The sequence below is a fragment of the Pristiophorus japonicus genome, chromosome 4 (genome assembly GCF_044704955.1).
Source record: "Pristiophorus japonicus isolate sPriJap1 chromosome 4, sPriJap1.hap1, whole genome shotgun sequence".
Taxonomy (NCBI): Eukaryota; Metazoa; Chordata; class Chondrichthyes; family Pristiophoridae; genus Pristiophorus; species Pristiophorus japonicus.
The window spans coordinates 142,488,380-142,507,481 of record NC_091980.1 but is presented as its reverse complement, the minus strand read 5'-3'; the positions used below and the strand labels follow the sequence as shown (position 1 = coordinate 142,507,481).

Below are 19,102 nucleotides of genomic sequence, written 5' to 3'. Positions count from 1 at the left end.
TGTCTATTTCTATATTTCTTGCTAATTTACTCATAATCTATCTTCTCTCTCTCTATTATTTTATTTAGTCGTCCTTTGCTGGTTTCTAAAAAATTTCCAATCCTCTGCCCTCCCACTAATCTTTGCAACATTGTATGCCTTTGTTTTCAATTTGATACCATCCATTACTTCCTCAGTTAACCACGGATGGTTCATCCTTCTCTTAGAGTCTTTCTTTCTCACTGGAATATATCTTTGCTGAAAGTTATGAAATATCTCCTTAAATGTCTGTCATCTTACCCTTTAATCTATTTTCCCAGTCCATATTAGCCAACTCTGCCTTGATAACTTTGTAGTTGCCTTAATTTAAGTTCAGGACACTAGTTTGAGACCCACGTTTCTCGCCCTCAAACTGAATTTGAAGTTTTACCATGCTGTGATCACTCTTCCCGAAAGGATCCTTTACTATGAGATCATTAATTAGCCTGTCTCATCACACATTACCAGATCTAAAATAGCCTGCTCCCTGGTTGGTTCCACAACGTTTTGTTCAAAGAAACCATCCTGAAGGCTACCTTTGCTAATTTGATTTGTCCAATTAATATAAAGATTAAAATCGCCCATGATTATTGCAGTACCTTTCTTACAAGCCACCATTATTTCTTGATTTATACTCTGGCCTACAGTGTAGCTCCTGTTAGGGGGCCTATCGACTACTCCCACCAGTGACATATTTCCCTTATTATTTCTTATCTCCACCCAAACTGATTCTACATCTTGATATTCTGAGCCAATATTGTTTATCAATAATGCAGTAATCTAATCCTTTATTAACAGTGCTAACCCACCTCCTTTTCCTTTCTGCCTATCCTTCCAAAATGTCAAGAATCCCTGAATATTCAGTTCCCAGCCTTGGTCACCTTGCAACCACGTTTCAGTAATGGCTATCAGATCATACCCATTTAATTCTATTTGTTCCGTCAACTCATCTATGTTGTTACGAATGCTACATGAATTCAGATAAAGAGCTTATAATTTTGCCTTTTTACCATTTTCTGTACTCTGACCCCATTTTCTGATGCACCCTTATGTTTATACGCTCTGTCCCTTCCTGTCACAGTCTGGTTATCATTACCTCTATCGCTACCCTGCACAAAGCCTTCTTCTTGCTCACTGGCTTTTTAAATTTCTGCTTACCTGAACCCTCCCCCATCCCCTGCATCCCCCCACCCCATTATTTAGTTTAAAACCCTATCTACAGCCCTAGTTATTCGATTCGCCAGGACACTGGTCCCAGCATGGTTCAAGTAAAGCCCGTCCCAATGGAATAGCTCCCTCTTATCCTAGTACTGGTGCCAGTGTCCCATGCATTGAAGTGCACTTCTCCCCACCAATCTTTGAGCCACACAGTCAACTCTCTGATCTGATTTACCCTATGCAAATTTGCTCGTGGCTCAGGTAGTAATCCAGAGATTATTACCTTTGTGGTTCTGATTTTTAATTTAGCCCCTAGCGGCTCATACTCCCTCAGCAGCACTTCTTTCTTTGTCGTACCTATGTTGTTGGTAGCTAAAAAGTAAATAAAGTAAATGAGTTGACGGCACAAATCATTACAAATGGGTATGATTTGGTGGCCATTACAGAAACATGGTTGCAGGGTGGCCAAGACTGGGAATTAAACATACAGGGGTATCTGACGATTCGGAAAGATAGACAAGAAGGGAAAGGAGGTGGGGTAGCTCTGTTAATAAAGGATGATATCAGGGCAGTTGTGAGAGACGATATTGGCTCTAATGAACAAAATGTTGAATCATTGTGGGTGGAGATTAGAGATAGTAAGGGGAAAAAGTCACTGGTGGGTGTAGTTTATAGGCCCTCAAATAATAACTTCACGGTGGGGCAGACAATAATCACGGGAATAATGGAGGCATGTGATAAAGGAACGGCAGTAGTCATGGGGGATTTTAACCTACATATCGATTGGTCAAATCAAATCGCACGGGGTAGCCTGGAGAAGGAATTCATAGAATGCATACGGGATTGTTTCTTAGAACAGTATGTTACAGAACCTACAAGGGAGCACGCTATCTTAGATCTGGTCCTGTGCAATGAGACAGGAAAAATAAACGATCTCCTAGTAAAAGATCCTCTCGGAATGAGTGATCACAGTATGGTTGAATTTGTAATACAGATTGAGGGTGAGGAAGTAGTGTCTCAAACGAGCGCACTATGCTAAAACAAAGAGGACTACAGTGGGATGAGGGCAGAGTTGGCTAAAGTAGACTGGAAACACAGACTAAACGGTGGCACAATTGAGGAACAGTGGAGGACTTTTAAGGAGCTCTTTCATAGTGCGCAACAAAAATATATTCCAGTGAAAAAGAAGGGCGGTAAGAGAAGGGATAACCAGCCGTGGATAACCAAGGAAATAAAGGAGAGTATCAAATTAAAGACCAATGCATATAAGGTGGCCAAGGTTAGTGGGAAACTAGAAGATTGGGAAAATTTTAAACAACAGCAAAGAATGACTAAAAAAGCAATAAAGAATGGAAAGATAGATTATGAAGGTAAACTTGTGCAAAACATAAAAACAGATAGTAAAAGCTTTTACAGATACATAAAACGGAAAAGAGTGAATAAAGTAAATGTTGGTCCCTTAGAAGATGAGAAGGGGGATTTAAGAATGAGAAATGTGGAAATGGCTGAGACCTTAAACAATTATTTTGCTTTGGTCTTCACAGTGGAAGACACAAAAACCATGCCAAAAATTGCTGGTCACAGGAATGTGGGAAGGGAGGACCTTGAGACAATCACTATCACTAGGGGGGTAGTGCTGGACAGGCTAATGGGACTCAAGGTAGACAAGTCCTCTGGTCCTGATGAAATGCATCCCAGGGTATTAAAAGAGATGGCGGAAGTTATAGCAGATGCATTCGTTATAATCTACCAAAATTCTCTGGACTCTGGGGAGGTACCAGCGGACTGGAAAGCAGCTAATGTAACACCTCTGTTTAAAAAAGGGGGCAGACAAAAGGCAGGTAACTATAGGCCGGTTAGTTTAACATCTGTAGTGGGGAAAATGCTTGAAACTATCATTAAGGAAGAAATAGCGGGACATCTAGATAGGAATAGTGCAATCAAGCAGACGCAGCATGGATTCATGAAGGGGAAATCATGTTTAACTAATTTACTGGAATTCTTTGAGGATATAACGAGCATGGTGGATAGAGGTGTACCGATGGATATGGTGTATTTAGATTTCCAAAAGGCATTCGATAAGGTGCCACACAAAAGGTTACTGCAGAAGATAGAGGTACGCGGCGTCAGAGGAAATGTATTTGCATGGATAGAGAATTGGCTGGCTAACAGAAAGCAGAGAGTCGGGATAAATGGGTCCTTTTCGGGTTGGAAATCGGTGGTTAGTGGTGTGCCACAGGGATCGGTGCTGGGACCATAACTGTTTACAATATACATAGATGACCTGGAAGAGGGGACAGAGTGTAGTGTAACAAAATTTGCAGATGACACAAAGATTAGTGGGAAAGCGGATTGTGTAGAGGACACAGAGAGGCTTCAAAGAGATTTGGATAGGTAAGCGAATGGGCGAAGGTTTGGCAGATGGAATACAATGTCGGAAAGTGTGAGGTCATCCACCTTGGGAAAAAAAAACAGTAAAAGGGAATATTATTTGAATGGGGAGAAATTACAACATGCTGAGGTGCAGAGGGACCTGGGGGTCCTTGTGCATGTATCCCAAAAAGTTAGTTTGTAGGTGCAGCAGGTAATCAGGAAGGCGAATAGAATGTCGGCCTTCATTGCTAGAGGGATGGAGTACAAAAGCAGGGAGGTCCTGCTGCAACTGTATAGGGTATTGGTGAGGCCGCACCTGGAGTACTGCGTGCAGTTTTGGTCACCTTACTTAAGGAAGGATATACTAGCTTTGGAGGGGGTACAGAGACGATTCACTGGGCTGATTCCGGAGATGAGGGGGTTACCTTATGATGATAGATTTGAGTAGACTGGGTCTTTACTCGTTGGAGTTCAGAAGGATGAGGGGTGATCTTATAGAAACATTTAAAATAATGAAAGGGATAGACAAGATAGAGGCAGAGAGGTTGTTTCCACTGGTCGGGGAGACTAGAACTAAGGGGCACAGCCTCAAAATACGGGGGAGCCAATTTAAAACCGAGTTGAGAAGGAATTTCTTCTCCCAGAGGGTTGTGAATCTGTGGAATTCTCTGCCCAAGGAAGCAGTTGAGGCTAGCTCATTGAATGTATTCAAGTCACAGATAGATAGATTTTTAACCAATAAGGGAATTAAGGGTTAGGGGAGCGGGCGGGTAAGTGGAGCTGAGTCCACGGCCAGATCAGCCATGATCTTGTTGAATGGCGGAGCAGGCTCAAGGGGCTAGATGGCCTACTCCTGTTCCTAATTCTTATGTTCTTATGTTCTTATGACCACAACAACTGGATCTTCCCCCTCCCACTCCAAGTTCCTCTCCAGTCCAGAGGAGCTGTCCTTAACCCTGGCACCGGGCAGGCAACACAGCCTTCAAGACTCACGCTCTTGGCTGCAGAGAACAGTATCTATCCCCCTAACTATACTGTCCCCTAATACCATTACATTCCTTTTTACTTTCCCAACTTGAATGGCCCCCTTTACCACGATGCTGTGGTCAGTTTCTCATCCTCCCCACAGTCCCTGCTCTCGTTCACACAGGGAGTAAGAACCACGTACCTGTTGGACAGGAGTAAGGGCTGAGGCTCCTCCAATGCTACGTTCTGGATCTCCATACCTGCCTCACTCCTGTCCCTGACCACGGACCAAATTTGAATGATTTAACCGAATGGGTGTGACTGCCTCCTGGAACACAGCGTCCAGGTAACTCTTCCCCTCTCTGATGTATCACAGTGTCTGAAGCTCGGACTCCAGCTCATCAACTCTGAGCCGAAGTTCCTCGAGCTGCCGTGGTCGGCGTGTATCACACTGGTGTGCACCAGCTCCCACACATCGCTTGCCCTTCCATCTCTATTGTACTTTATTTAATTCATTAGGTTTTCGAAATTTGAAATATCTATGTCTAGTTTTTAATCTGTACCACGGCTCTTAATTTAAACCGATGTCCAAATTTATTCAAAGGGTGGTAGAAGTGCTGAATTCTCTCCTACAAAAAGTAGTAGGTGTTAGCTCAATTAATAATTTTAAATCTGAGAGCGATAGATTTTTGCTGGTCAAGGGTATTAAGGGATATGGAGCCAAGGCGGGTGGATAAAATTAAGATACAGATCAGCCATAATCTCAATGAATGATGGATCAGGCTTGAAGGGCTGAATGGCCTACTCCTGTCAGAACAGTGGGAGGCATTCAAGGAGGAAATCTGGAGGGCTCAGGCCAAACATGTGCCCTTAAAGAAAAAGGGTGCAAATAACAATTTGAGAGTCCCCTTGATGTCTAGAGACTGACAGGGGAGGTTAAAGAAAAAAAGGGAAGCTTATGTCATACACCGACAGCTAAATACTATAGAATCTTTGGAGGAAAATAGAAAGTTAAGAGGCAAAATTAAAAAGGATATTAGCAATGCTAAGAGAGAGCATGAAAAATTCTTGGCTAGTAAAATTAAGGAAAACCCAAAGATGTTCTATAAATATATTAAGAGCAAGCGGGTAATTAAAGAAAGGGTAGGGCCTATTAGAGACCATGAGGGTAATCTTTGTGTGGAGCCGGAAGATGGTGGTATGGTTCGTAATAAATACTTTGCGTTTGTTTTCACAAAGGAAAGGGGCACTGTAGATACTACTATCAAGGAGGAGTGTGAAATTCTGGATGAAATCAACGTAGTGAGAGAGGAGGTATTAAGGAGTTTAGCAACTTTGGAAGTCCCCAGGCCCAGATGAAATGCATCCCAGGCTGCTGACCGAAGTAAAAGAGGAAATAGCAAAGGCCTTGATCATCATTTTCCAGTCCTCTTTGGATTTGGGCATGGTGCCGGAGGACTGCTAATGTGGTACCCTTGTTTCAGAAGGGAGAAAGGGATAGGCTGAGTAATTACAGGCCTGTCAGCCTAACCTCAGTGGTGGGAAAATTATTGGAAAAATTCCTTATAGAATTACTCTTTTACTTCGGTCAGCAGCCTGGGATGCATTTCATCTGGGCCTGGGGACTTCCAAAGTTGCTAAACTCCTTAATACCTCCTCTCTCACTACGTTGATTTCATCCAGAATTTCACACTCCTCCTTGATAGTAGTATCTACAACGATTAATTAGGGACAGTCATCACAGATCTGTTAAGGGAGGATTGTGTTTGATTAACCTGATTGTATTTTTTGAGGAGGTAACCAGGCGGGTCAATGAAGGTAGTGCGTACGATGTATTGTATATGGACTTTAGCAAGGTAACACTGGTCTAATCTTGTGCTAAAGGTTACAAAGAAGGAATGACTGTGTACACTAAAAAGATAATAGATAGCTGGCAGTGAGTTACAAGGAAGTAATTCAAACCAGCACTTCTGATAATGCCAATTACAAATGCCAGCAGAATCTGGGGATTGAATTATCGTCTTAAACTCAATTCCAGGTATTTGCTTTTCTCCAGAATATATTAGGAATCATTTTATTTTTAATTAATGCTCATTTCTCACTTATCTTACTGCTGGATAAACAAATAGTTGATTAGAGCATTTCAGAGATTTGGAAATAAATACCTACTACTATTATACTTAGTGTTGAAAATGTACATGGGAGAGATAAAGGCAAGATCACCTCGAGACCATTCATAAGAACAGAAGAAATAGGAGCAGGAGTAGACCATACGGCCCCTCGAGCCTGCTCCTATTTAATACGATCATGGCTCATCCGATCATGGACTCTGGTCCACTTCCCCACCTGCTCCCCATAACCCTTTATTCTCTTAATCGGTGAAGAAGCTGTCTCTCTCTGTCTTAAATTTATTCAACTTACCGGCTTCCACAGCTCTCTGAGGCAGCGAATTCCACAGATTTACAACCCTGAGAGAGAAGAAATTCCTCATCTCAGTTTTAAATGGGCGGCCCCTTATTCTAAGATCATGCCCTCTAGTTCTAGTCTCCCCCATAGTGGAAACATCCTCTCTGCATCCACCTTGTCAAGCCCCCTCATAGTCTTATACGTTTCGATAAGATCACCTCTCATTCTTCTGAATTCCAATGAGTAGAGGCCCAACCTCCTCAACCTTTCCTCATTGTCAACCCCCTCATTTCCAGAATCAACCTTGTGAACCTTCTTTGAACTGCCTCCAAAGCAAGTATATCCTTTCGTAAATATGGAAAAAAAAACTGCACGCAGTATTCCAGGTGTGGCCTCACCAAACCTTGTATAGCGGTAGCAAGACTTCCCTGCTTTTATACTCCATCCCCTTTACAATAAAGGCCAAGATTCCATTGGCCTTCCTGATTACTTGCTGTACCGGCATACGATCCTTTTGCGTTTCATGCACAAGGACCCCCAGGTCCTGTTGTACTGCGGCACTTTGCAATCTTTCTCCATTTTTTCTGCATCTGACAGAGCTGCTGTGTATTTTCAGCATTTAGTTCAGATTTCTAGCATTTGTACTTCTTCTTTTCATCACTTCCTGCAATTCAGAGTTTTTAACCTGACTGGTATTTTGCACTGTTCTCAGCGAGTTGGACCACCAACCCTTGCTCATTTTCTCAGTTTCTACATCTGCTATCTGATCTCCTTCTCTCATCACATTTGCTATCCATGACTGAATCCTGTCCTCTCCATACCTTTGCTATCTCTTATTGGATCCCTTTCTCTCCACAACTCTGCAATCCATGACTAGATCCCTTTCTCCCCATATTTCTGCTATCTGTGAGTGGATCCCTTTCCTCCCACACCCTATGCTATCTGTGACTGGATCTCTTTGTCTCAACACCCTGTGCTCTGTGGCCAAAACTCTTTGGAGCCGAAATTGCCCCCCGCCGTTTCAGCTGTTTTTACAGGCGCGAAATTCCGCTCTTTGACTTTTTTTTTTGCAGCGGACCGGAAGTCAGTCATAATGGGGGCGGAAGTGCAGTGGTGAGCGGAAGTTCGCACAATAGAGGGGCGGAAGCAGGAGGACTGTCCGGTGCTGTCACTCGTCAGCGTAGTGCTGATGATGTCATCTCCCCTTCACTTAAAGGTGAGGGCCGCTGCGAGCTCTGCGATTCTTCTGGTTAGGGCCATTGGGTTACCAGAGAGGGTTTCGGGCGGGCCAACGGCCTGGCACCCAAGAGGGAGTGCCAGGCTGCCTGTTGGTGGCTTAGCTGAACCCGGGGGCATAATTGCTGGCCTGACATGGCAAATTAAGATGACGGCCGCGGCAGTAGGTCCTCCCCTTTGACAGCAGCTGCACCGCCATTTTAGAAACACTGCAAACACAGTGCGCCAGCAGAAAAAGTAGCAAGTGGTACTGAGCGGCGGCAGCAAGATTTTCTCGGCGGAATTTCACGATTGGGAGGGAACATCGGCGGTGCGCGCTCTGATGACACAGTTAGGACGGATCGGCAGCAGTGGAGCTGTAGTGGGGCAGAGCAGGTCACCGCCGGGATACCACAGAAGCGGAATTTTCAAAATGGCGGCCATTCCACAAATCATCGGCAGCCATTCCACTCCACAGCGTGGCCGCCGATTTCCGGCAGTAATAGGCCTTAAGGGAAGAGGATATTTCGGCCCCTTTGATTCCACACCCTGTGCTATCTGTGACTGGATCCCTTTCTCTCCACACCCTATGCTATCCATGACTGGAACCCTGTCTCTCCACACTCTGTGCTATCTGTGACTGCATCCCTTTCCCCCCACACCCTGTGCTATCTGGAACTGCATCTTTTTCTCTCTACGCCTGTGGCCAAAACCCTTTGATTCCACATCCAATGCTATCCATGAGTGGATCCCTTTCTCTCCACACACATCAGAAATCTGAACTGAACCAGAGCAGTAGTTGGGGCACTACAACTAGTTTTAGTTCCACTGGGCTAGGAGGAGGAAATACTAGTCAGGGTTCCTAGTCTAATGATAAGCCTATGAATGTCAGATGAGGAATGAGGACACTGTTTGGGCTTGGCAGTGATGACGCCCACCATCCAGGGCTGCATGTGAAGACTGGCCACTTGGATGAGGTACCGTTCTGCTGCCGGAACATATATATTTGTAGCCCTGTGGGAATCACTAGCTTCAGGATATAATGGGGGAATATTGGAGGACAAAACATATACTGCAAAGAACTTGTGAAAAAATCTTGTGAATTCTTTCCCTGTGATCAATGAAATATTACACGTTGCTCCCATGCATGCTCCAAATGATTGACAAGTTTCTGTATAAGCAGCTCAGAATTTAGCGCAATCCACTTTATTTAATTACAAAATCTGCACTTTAATACCTTCTAAACAAAAAGGAATTGGAACATTATTTTTAGGACGATATTATTTTCATCAATATACTCACAAATTTAATTTTGAAGAGAATCGAAGGGAGCGGGTTAATAAAAAGATTTTTTAAATCCCAGAAAAAGTCTTTAACAATAACTATTTTCATGTATAAGCCTGAGGCAAACTGCTGTGATAAATACTTAGCTTTCAAATGACAGATGAACTTTTCTGGCTTACCCAAGTCTACGAGAAGCAGGCGAGTGAGCGCAGTATAGAAGGTGGTGCGGCATCTCAGGACAGTCTCACCAAGGCAGAAATGTTCACTGATGCCCAGGAAAGGGAAGTGTTCACACTGACCATCCAAAATAGAAGCACAGGAAGAGGCCATTAATCGCTATATACACCCAATTCAATACCAAAGGGAAGGCTGCAATTCTCACACCTTATCTCCAGCAGTTCTCGAGTACCTCACACAAGTGGTTATTCTGCATGTGTGATCCCAGACAGTGAGGTCAGACAGGTTGTTTGACTGTGGAGGGAATTAAAACCAAACCTGATACTGTTCTCAGCTGACATTCACACAGCACCTTCAAGAAGGGGTCACGAGGAAGCTGGAACCTGGCTTCATTTTTTTCATTCCCTAAACCTACGGGTGCTGAAGCCAGTTGGTGCATCCCAATCCTCGAACTGGCTAAGACCATGTAACTCGGTCCAAATCAGGACTGATCTCTCACCGTCTGGTCTATACTGCAGGGCCTTTATGCACTAGGCTTTTCGAGGAGCTGGGTTAAACAGTTAGCTTTTAACAATAACTTGTATTTATATAGCACCTTTAACCTGGTAAAACATCACAAGGGGCTTCACAGACGGATTATAAAACAAAACATTTGACACTGAGTCACATAAGGAGAAATTTGGGCAGTTGACAAAGAAGTAAGTTTTAAGGAGCATCTTAAAGGAGGAAAGAGAGGTAGCAAGGCAGAGAGGTTTAGGGAGGGAATTCCAGAGCTTGGGGCCCAGGCAACAGAAGGCACGGCCACTAAGGTTGAGCGATTATAATCAAGGATGTTCAAGCGGGCAGAATTAGAGAAGCGCAGATATCTCCGAGGGGGGCGGGGTTGTGGAGCTGGAGGAGATTACAGAGATCGGAAGGGGCGAGGCCATAGAGAGATTTGAAAACAAGGATGAGAATTTTGAAATCAACGTTTTGCTAAACTGGGAGCCAATGTAGGTCAGCGAGCACAGTGGTGATGGGTGAACGGGACTTGGTGCGAGTTAGAACACGAGCAGCTGAGTTTTGGATGATCTCAAGTTTATTTAGGGTAGAACCTGGGAGGCCAACCAAGAGTTCATTGGTATAGATAAGTCTAGAGGTAACAACAGCATGGATGAGGGTTTCAGCAGCGGATGAGCTGAGGCAGGGGCGGAGACAGGGGATGCTACGGAGTTGGAGATAGGCGGTCTTAGTTATGCTGCGGATATGTGGTCGGAAGCTCATTGCAGGGTCAAATATGATGCCAAATTTGCGAACAGTGTGGTTCAGCCTCAGATAGAAGTTGGGGAGATGGATGGAGTCACTGACCAGAGAACGTAGTTTGTGGCGGGGACTGAAAACAATGGCTTCGGTCTTCCCAATATTCAATGAGAAAATTTCTGCTCATCCAGAACTGGATGTCGGACAAGCAGTCTGACAACTTAGGAGAACCGTGGAGGGGTCGAGAGAAGTGGTGGAGAGATAGAGCTGGGTGTCATCAGCGTACATGTGGAACACTGACGCTGTGTTTTCAGATGATATCGCCAAGGGGCAGCATATACATGAGAAATAGGAGGGGGCCAAGGATAGATCCTTGGAGACACCAGGGGTAACGATGGGGGAGTGGGAAGAGAAGCCGTTGCAGGTGATTCCCTGGCTATGATTAGATAGATAAGAATGGAACCAGGCGAGTGCAGTCCCACCCAGCTGGACGATGGTGGAGAAATGTTCGAGGAGGATGGAGCAGTCAACCATGTCAAAGGATGCAGACAAGTCAGGAAGGACAAGGAGGGATAGTTTACCTTTGTCACAGTCACAAAGGATGTCATTTGAGACTTTGATGAGAGCAGTTTCAGTACTGTGGCCGGGGCGGAAACCTGATTGGAGGGATTCAAACATGGAGTTGCGGGAAAGATGGGCACGGATTTTGGAGGCAACAACACATATCAAGGGCTTTGGGGAGGAAAGGGAGGTTGGAGATGGGGCCGTAGTTTGCAAGGACAGAGGGGTTAAGGGTTTTATTTTAAGGAGAGGGGTGTTGACAGCATATTTGAGGAAGAGGGGGACAGTACCTGAGAAGAGAGAACTGTTAATAATGTCGGCTAACATTTGAGCCAGAAAAAGAAATTGGGTGGTCAGCGGTTTGGTGGGAATAGGCTCAAGGAATCAGGAAGTGGGTCTCATGGACAGGATGAGTGTGGAGAGGTCATGAGGGGAAATCGGAGAGAAACTGGAGAAAGATGGGAGTTCAAGGGCTAGGGCAGGTGGGAATCTCAGAGTAAGTTTGGGCTGAGGAAGGAAGGAAGGGAAGAGGCAGAGGCAGCTGAACAGATGGTTTCAATCTTTGAGACAAAGAAGTCCATGAACTCCTCACACTTGTTGTCGGAGGTGAGGGTGGAGGAGACAGAACACGGTTAGCAGTGGAGAATAGAAGCCGGGATTTATCTTTTAGTTTGAGAATGATTCTGGAATAGTGAGCAATTTTGGCAGATGAGAGCAGTATCCGATGATGCTTTATGTGATCTGGCCAGATCTAGCGGTGAATGGCTAAACCAGTTGTCCGCCATATCCATTCAAGTCTGCATCCCTTGGACATAAGGGAGCGAAGATGAGGGCCGTACCGGGGGAACGCCCAGGGTGAGAGAGAGTAATTGTTTTAATAGGGACTAGGGCATCAAAGGTGGTGGTGAGGGTGTGGTTGAGCAGATCTTAGCTGCAGAAATGCCATGGTGAATGGAGGGCCAAAGACTGGAGTGTTGGAATTTCATAAGTGCAGTTGTAAGAGAGTCGGAAGAGAGTTTTATTCCAGGTGGGGACACAGAAGGAAGTAGGGGTGGGGGGCTGGGGGGGAGGAGGTCGATATGGGTGGAGAGCGATGCGAGGAAGTAGACAGTAGAGAATGAAAATTTTAAATGAGAGGGAGTAAGATGAGATGCTCAAAGGATGAGAAAGTGCTGGAGGAGTAGTGGGATAGTCCAAGGTGTGATTTGGTGATGAGAGCCACACCACCACCACGGTCTGGGCAGGGCAAGTGGTGGCAGGTATAGCCAGGCAGGGAGGCTTCATTTAAGGGTAAGGTGTCATCACCCCTCAACCAAGTTTTGGTCAGGGCCATAATGTCGATGCAATCATCCATGATAAGCTCATGGATTGCAAGGGCCTTGATCGTAAGTGAACAGACATTCTGGAGGGAGATGTGGAGATGGCCGGTGATAGCTGACCACTGCCAGCGTTCATTGGGTAAAGAACTCAAGTTTCATAAAATTGAGAGGAGAAATAATTTGCCTGATTTTAATTTCATTCCATAATAAATATACCTGGAAATATTTGTGATGGCTCAATTTTCAATACAATCTGGCAGGTGTGAAATTCACTTAAATAAGGTGCATTCGAATATACAGTTTATATACAACTGTTTTCTAATGAATACAAGGTACTCACAGTATGGTTCTGCAGCATGAATCGTACTGCATCGATCTTCACCAGCTTCTTCAAAATGGCATAAGTAACGACAATGTCAAGGATATAAATGAGGAGCATGGCAAAAGCCCTGTGAATTGACCGGTATAAATATCCTGCAAACAATGTGTATGAACACAAACATAACAAGGAGCTACCAAGTAATATCTGTCAATTTTCTATTTCATATCTATACCTATAGGAGGTTTTCAAAGGAGCATTTACACGCATTTCTAAATTTCTGCTTTGCGTGCGTTGAGTGACTTTTGTGCATGTTTCTACCGGGTCCAAGTGACAATTGGATCCTCTACACATAGCCTTGCTTCGCAACACAGGAATATATTTTTAATAAGGTAAGTCGAGAATTACATGCAAGTGTGCAAAGCTGATTACTGAAAATGTTGAATCCTGCTAAATGTCACAAGCTTGTCGTTTATCACACCGGTTAACGGAATCAGGCAATAGAATTTTATACCTGGCTTAGTAATTTGTCTATTCAGATACCAAGGGAAAAAAAGTACATGCTTAGGTTGGAAAGATTAACCGATTCTGTTAATTTATGATGCTATGCAACTGTTTACTTTATTCCCAGGGAGGGGCGGCACTGGCAAGGCCATCATTTATTGCCTGCCCCTAGCTGCTCTGAGAAGGCGATGTGGGCATTCACCTTGAACTGCTGCAGTGGGTGTGGTGATAGTGTCCCTATGATGGTGTTCGGTAGGGGAGTGCAGAATTATGACCCAGCGACGATGAAAGAATAGCAATCTATGTCCAAGTCAGGATGGTGTGTGACTTCGGAGAGAACTTGAGGGTGATGGTGTTCCCACAGCATTTCTACTCATCATTTTTGGTGGTGGAGGTCACGGGTTTGGGAGGTGTTGTGGAAGTAAGCTTGGTCAATTGCTACAGTGCATCCTGTACATCATACACACTGCAGCCACAGTGCATTGGTGATGGAGGGATGGACACTGATTCTGATGGCAGGGGTGCCAATCATGAAACTGCTCTGTTCTGGATAATGTCAAGCTTCTTGAATATTAATGTGGCTGCACCCTTACAGGTGAGATTGAGTATTCCATCACACTCCTGACTTGAGCCTTGTAAATAGTGGAGAGGCTTTCAAAGAATAGATCTGGAGATGAGTCACTCACCACAGAATACCCAGATTCTGTTAAAAAGAATTATACTGAACCTCTTTTTGGTTATTTCCCCCGGCCATAGTTGCACTCAATTTTAGGGGAATATATCTGTCCCAATGTCAGTTTTGATTACATTACTGGAGGTACCTTGAGGTACCTTCCACCTGAAATACGCTAACAGCGTGCACATTGAGTCAGTGCTTTGAACAATGTGTTTCTCTGTGGAGCCAGCTGTTTTTCCTGGCTTCAGAGTGCACATCAGCTGTTTTGCAATGCCTTGGCATCCCATTTATAGTGAGTGGAATGAATGTGCCAGTGCTCCAACCGATATCTCAACTAATGTTAATCTGGCTCCTTGCCCTCAAAAGGAACATGAACACTTATAACTTATCTGTTAACATTTAAAAAATCTCATTCAGTTAGCCATTCTTTCTTTCCCAAGCCCCTGCAATTAACAAAACCCACTGGCCCACTCCAACCCCTCTTTTTAGGCCACTACCAAACTGGGAGACACGTGCCACAATACCTAGGCACCTCCTCATTCTCCCTCCATCACCGGAAGTGGTTTGTTTCCATTTCATACAATTCCGGGCTAGTCGAACCTGAGAGTGAAGTGCAGCAAGCATCACCAGAGGGGAGGGGACCATGGGGATTGATACAGTACAGGAGGCCATTCGACCCATCATCTATGTGCGGGCTCTTTGAAAGAGCCGTTCAATTAGGCCCACTCTCCACCCCTTCCCATAGCACTGCAAATCCCCGATCATTCCGTGAACTACTGCATATAAACAATGTCGAGACCATTGAACTAGATAAACTGACAGTAATCACCTAATCATTAGAAGGATAGTATTCCCTTGAGAAGGTCCAAAGATGATAATGAGGACAATTCAGGAACGTATTCAAGTGATGAATAAAGGGTAAGGAAACTGGCATTGTTTCGTTTTGAAATGAGGAAACTTTTTTTTCAGCATTATGATAAAATTCCAGGTAGCATTAACGGAGACAAAAAGTCAAATAATTCAAGAGGCAGTTAAGAGGCTTGGGTTGGGGGTACGAATGTTTCTGTGCAAGAGTGAGCTAGATGCGGCAAGTAGCAGCCCTCATCTTTATGTTTCTTTGTGAACAGATTCAAGCAGAGTCTTCAGTGTGGTAAAGAATTCAAATATCAAGCGACAAGTTAAAAAGTGTGGCGTTAGGAATAAAAGGGAAGTGGGATGCAACTTTGTCATGCAAAGGGTAATGGAGTTGGAGAATATGTTGCCAAGGAAGGAAGGCCCAAAATGAACAAATCACCAGAATACAGCATTATTTATAGCAGGAATTTATAAATCGCAATATTTTACAGAGATGATAGAAGAGCCTAACTTCTTGGAGCACTCATCCCAAATTATGATCCTGGTGATGCTAGCAATGGTCATTTTTTTGGCAACAAAAGCCAAATATGAAGGACCAGTTAGCATACTATCCTTTTATTTCTGGAATATGGTTGGAATCAGCATTTGGGAAACAGTGATCATATCATCATTAGGTTTAGAATCATTATAGAAAAGGACAAGGAACAATCAACCATAAAAATATTTACTGGAGGACAGCTAATTTCAGTGAGTTAAAAAAAGGGATCTGGCCCAAATGGATTGGGAGGCAAAACAGTAATTGAGGCTTTCAAAGAGGAGATGGGTTGGGTGTATTCCGAACACCCTAGTTTTTAACTTGTTCCTTGATATTTGAATTCTTCACCACACTGAAGACTCTGCTTGAATCTGTTCACAAAGAAACATATAGACGAAGGCTGCTATTTGCCCCATCTAGCTCACCCTTCCACAGAAACTTACGCACTCGACAGATTCCGAGGGGCATCCAAAGCTAGTTTCCTGGATGACATAAAAACATAAGAAATAGGTGCTGGAGTAGGCCATATAGCCCTTTTTGAGCCATAAGTAAGATCATGGCTGAACTTCCCCATCAACTCCACTTTCCCGCTCTGTCCCAATATTCCCGAGTGCCTAAAGGTCTATTGATCTCAATCTTGAACATACTCATTGACTGAGCATCCACAGCCCTCTGGGGTAGAGAATTCCAAAGATTCACCGCCCTCTGAGTGAAGAAATTTCTCTCTCATCTCAGTGGCTAAATGGCCGACCCTTTCTCCTGAGATTATGACCCCTATCTCTAGACTTTCCAACCATGGGAATCAGCCTCCCATCATCTACCCTGTCACGCCCTCTCAGAAAGTTATACATTTCAATGCAATCACCTCTCATTTATCTAAACGTCAGAGAATATAGGTCCATTCTACTCAATCTCTCCTCATAGGACAGTCCTCTCATCCCAGGAATCAATCTAGCGAACCTTTGTTCCACCCCCTCAAAGGCAAGTATATCCTCCTTTAGTGAGGAGACCAAACTGTACAGAGTGTGGTCTCATCAAAGCCCTATATAATTGCAGGAACACTTCCTTACTCTTATACTCCAACCCCCTTGCAATAAAGACTAACATACCATTTGTCTTCCTAATTGCTTGCTGTACCTGCATGTTAACTTTCTGTGATTCATGTACAAGGACACACAAATCCCTCTGCATACCAACATTTACCAGTCTCTCACTTTAAAAAAAAATTATGCTTTTTCATTCTTCCGAACAAAGCAGATAATTTCACACTTCCGCACATTATACTCAATCTGCCATATTCCTGCCCAATCACTTAACCAATCTACATCCCTTTGCATCCTCCTCACAGCTTACTTTCCCACCTAGCTTCGTATCATCAGCAAACTTGGATACATTACACTCGGTTCCCTCATCTCAGTCATTGATATTGATTGTAAATAGTTGTGGCCCAAGCACTGATCATTGCTGCTCTCCACTAGTTACACCCTATCATCCTGAAAATAACCCGTTTATTCCTACTCTCTGTATTCTGTCTGTTAACCAATCCTCACTCCATGCTAATATATTACCCCCCCTCCCCACCGCCCGCCGCATGAGCCCTAATCTTGTTTAACAATCTCTTATGCAGCGCATTATTGAATGACATCTGAAAATCCAAATATGCCACATTAACTGGTCCCTCCCTTATCCAACCTGCTAGTTACACCCGAAAAAACTCCAACAGATTTGTCAAACACAATTTCCCTTTCACAAAACCATGTTGACTCTGTCAACTCACATTGTGATTTTCCAAAGGCCCCATTACCACATCCTTAATAATAGATTCTAGCATTTTCCCTACTACTGATGTCAGGCTAACTGGCCTATAGTTCCCTGATTTCTCTCTCTCTCTCACAGTGGGGTTACATTTTATACCTTGCAAACCACGAGGACCGTTCAAGAATCTAGGGAATTCTGGAAGATCAAAACCAATGCATCTACGATCTCTGCATCCACTATCTCTGCAGCCATCTCTTTTAAAACCCGAGGGGTTAGATTATTTGTGTCCTCTACTGAGAAGGCAGAAATAAAATATTTGTTTAACTTCTCTGCCACTTCCCTATTATAATTTCTCCTGTCTCTGCCTCTAAGGGACCCACATTAACTTTTGCTAAACTTTTCCTTTTTACATACTTGTAAAAGCTTTTACAATCTGTTTTTATATTTCTTGATGTTTACTCTCATATTCTATTTTCTTCCTCTATCAATCTCTTGGTCCTCCTTTGCTCCCAATCCTCAGACTTACTATTCTTTTTGGTAACATTATAATCCTCTTCTTTTAAGCTAATACTACTCTTAACATCTCTAGTTAGCCCTGGCTGTACCACTTTCCCAGTGGAGTTTTTATTCCTCAAGGGCATGTATATTTGTTGAGAATTATGAATAATTTCTTTAAATGTTTGCCATGGCTTATCTATCATTATATCTTTTAATCTAATTTCCCAATCTACATCAGCCAACTCGCCCCTCATACCTTTGTAATTGCCTTTATTTAAATTTAAGACCCTAGTTTCGGACTTAAACCCATTACTCAAACTCAATATTAAATTGTATCATATTATGATCACTCTTCCCCAGAAGATCCTTTGCTATAAGAGTAAAGGGCAGAACAGTGGCAAATGGAATTCAATCCGGAGAAGTGTGAGGTAATGCATTTTGGGGAGGGCTAACACGGCAAGGGAATACACAATATATGGTCGGGCACTGAGAAGTGTACAGGAACAGAGGGGTCTTGGAGTGCATGTCCACAGATCCCTGAAGGTAGCAGGACAGGCAGATAGGTGGTGAAGAAGGCATACAGGATACTTGCCTTTATTAGCCGAGGCATAGAATATAAGAGCAGGGAGGTTATGCTTGAACTGTGTACTCATTAGCCCACAGCTAGAGTACTGCGTGCAGCTCTGGTCACCACATTACAGGAAAGATGTGATTGCAATAGAGATGGTACAGAGGAGATTTACGAGGATGTTGTCTGGACTGGAGAATTTTAGCTATGAGGAAAGATTGGATAGGCTGGGGTTGTTTTCTTTGGAACAGAGGATGCTGAAGGGAGACCTTATTGAGTATAACATTATGAGAGGCCTAGATAGAGTGGATAGGAAGGACGTATTTCCCTCAGCATATTTCCCTATTTTACTTGAACGTGTTGCCTCCCAAATCCGTGAACATCTTTCCATTAATTCAATGTTTGAATCCCTTCAATCGGGCTTTTGCCATGACCACACTACCGAAACTGCTCTCATCAAAGTCACCAATGACATCCTTTGCTACTGTGAGAAAGGTAAACTATCTAAACTAGACTTTGACACAGCTGACCACTCCATCCTCCTCCAATGCCTCTCTACGAATGTCCAGCTAGGTGAGACTGCACTCGCCTGGTTCCATTCTTATCTATCTAATCGTAGCCAGAAAATCTCTAGCAATGGCTTCTCTTCCCACTCTCGCATCGTTACTTCTGG

At 43.8% G+C, this 19,102-nt stretch overlaps 1 protein-coding gene across 2 annotated transcripts in view; it reads right to left on the bottom strand.

Moving 5' to 3' along the window:
- LOC139263090 (ran-binding protein 17-like) overlaps positions 1-19,102 on the bottom strand; it is a 918,854-nt gene that overhangs the window by 385,629 nt on the left and 514,123 nt on the right. For both annotated transcript variants that reach the window (XM_070878629.1, XM_070878630.1), the window contains 2 exons: positions 13,057-13,120; positions 9,600-9,714 (listed from right to left, as the gene is read on the bottom strand). In XM_070878629.1, coding sequence (XP_070734730.1) covers positions 9,600-9,714; positions 13,057-13,120 — 179 coding nt within the window. The remainder of the gene's footprint in view (positions 1-9,599; positions 9,715-13,056; positions 13,121-19,102) is intronic.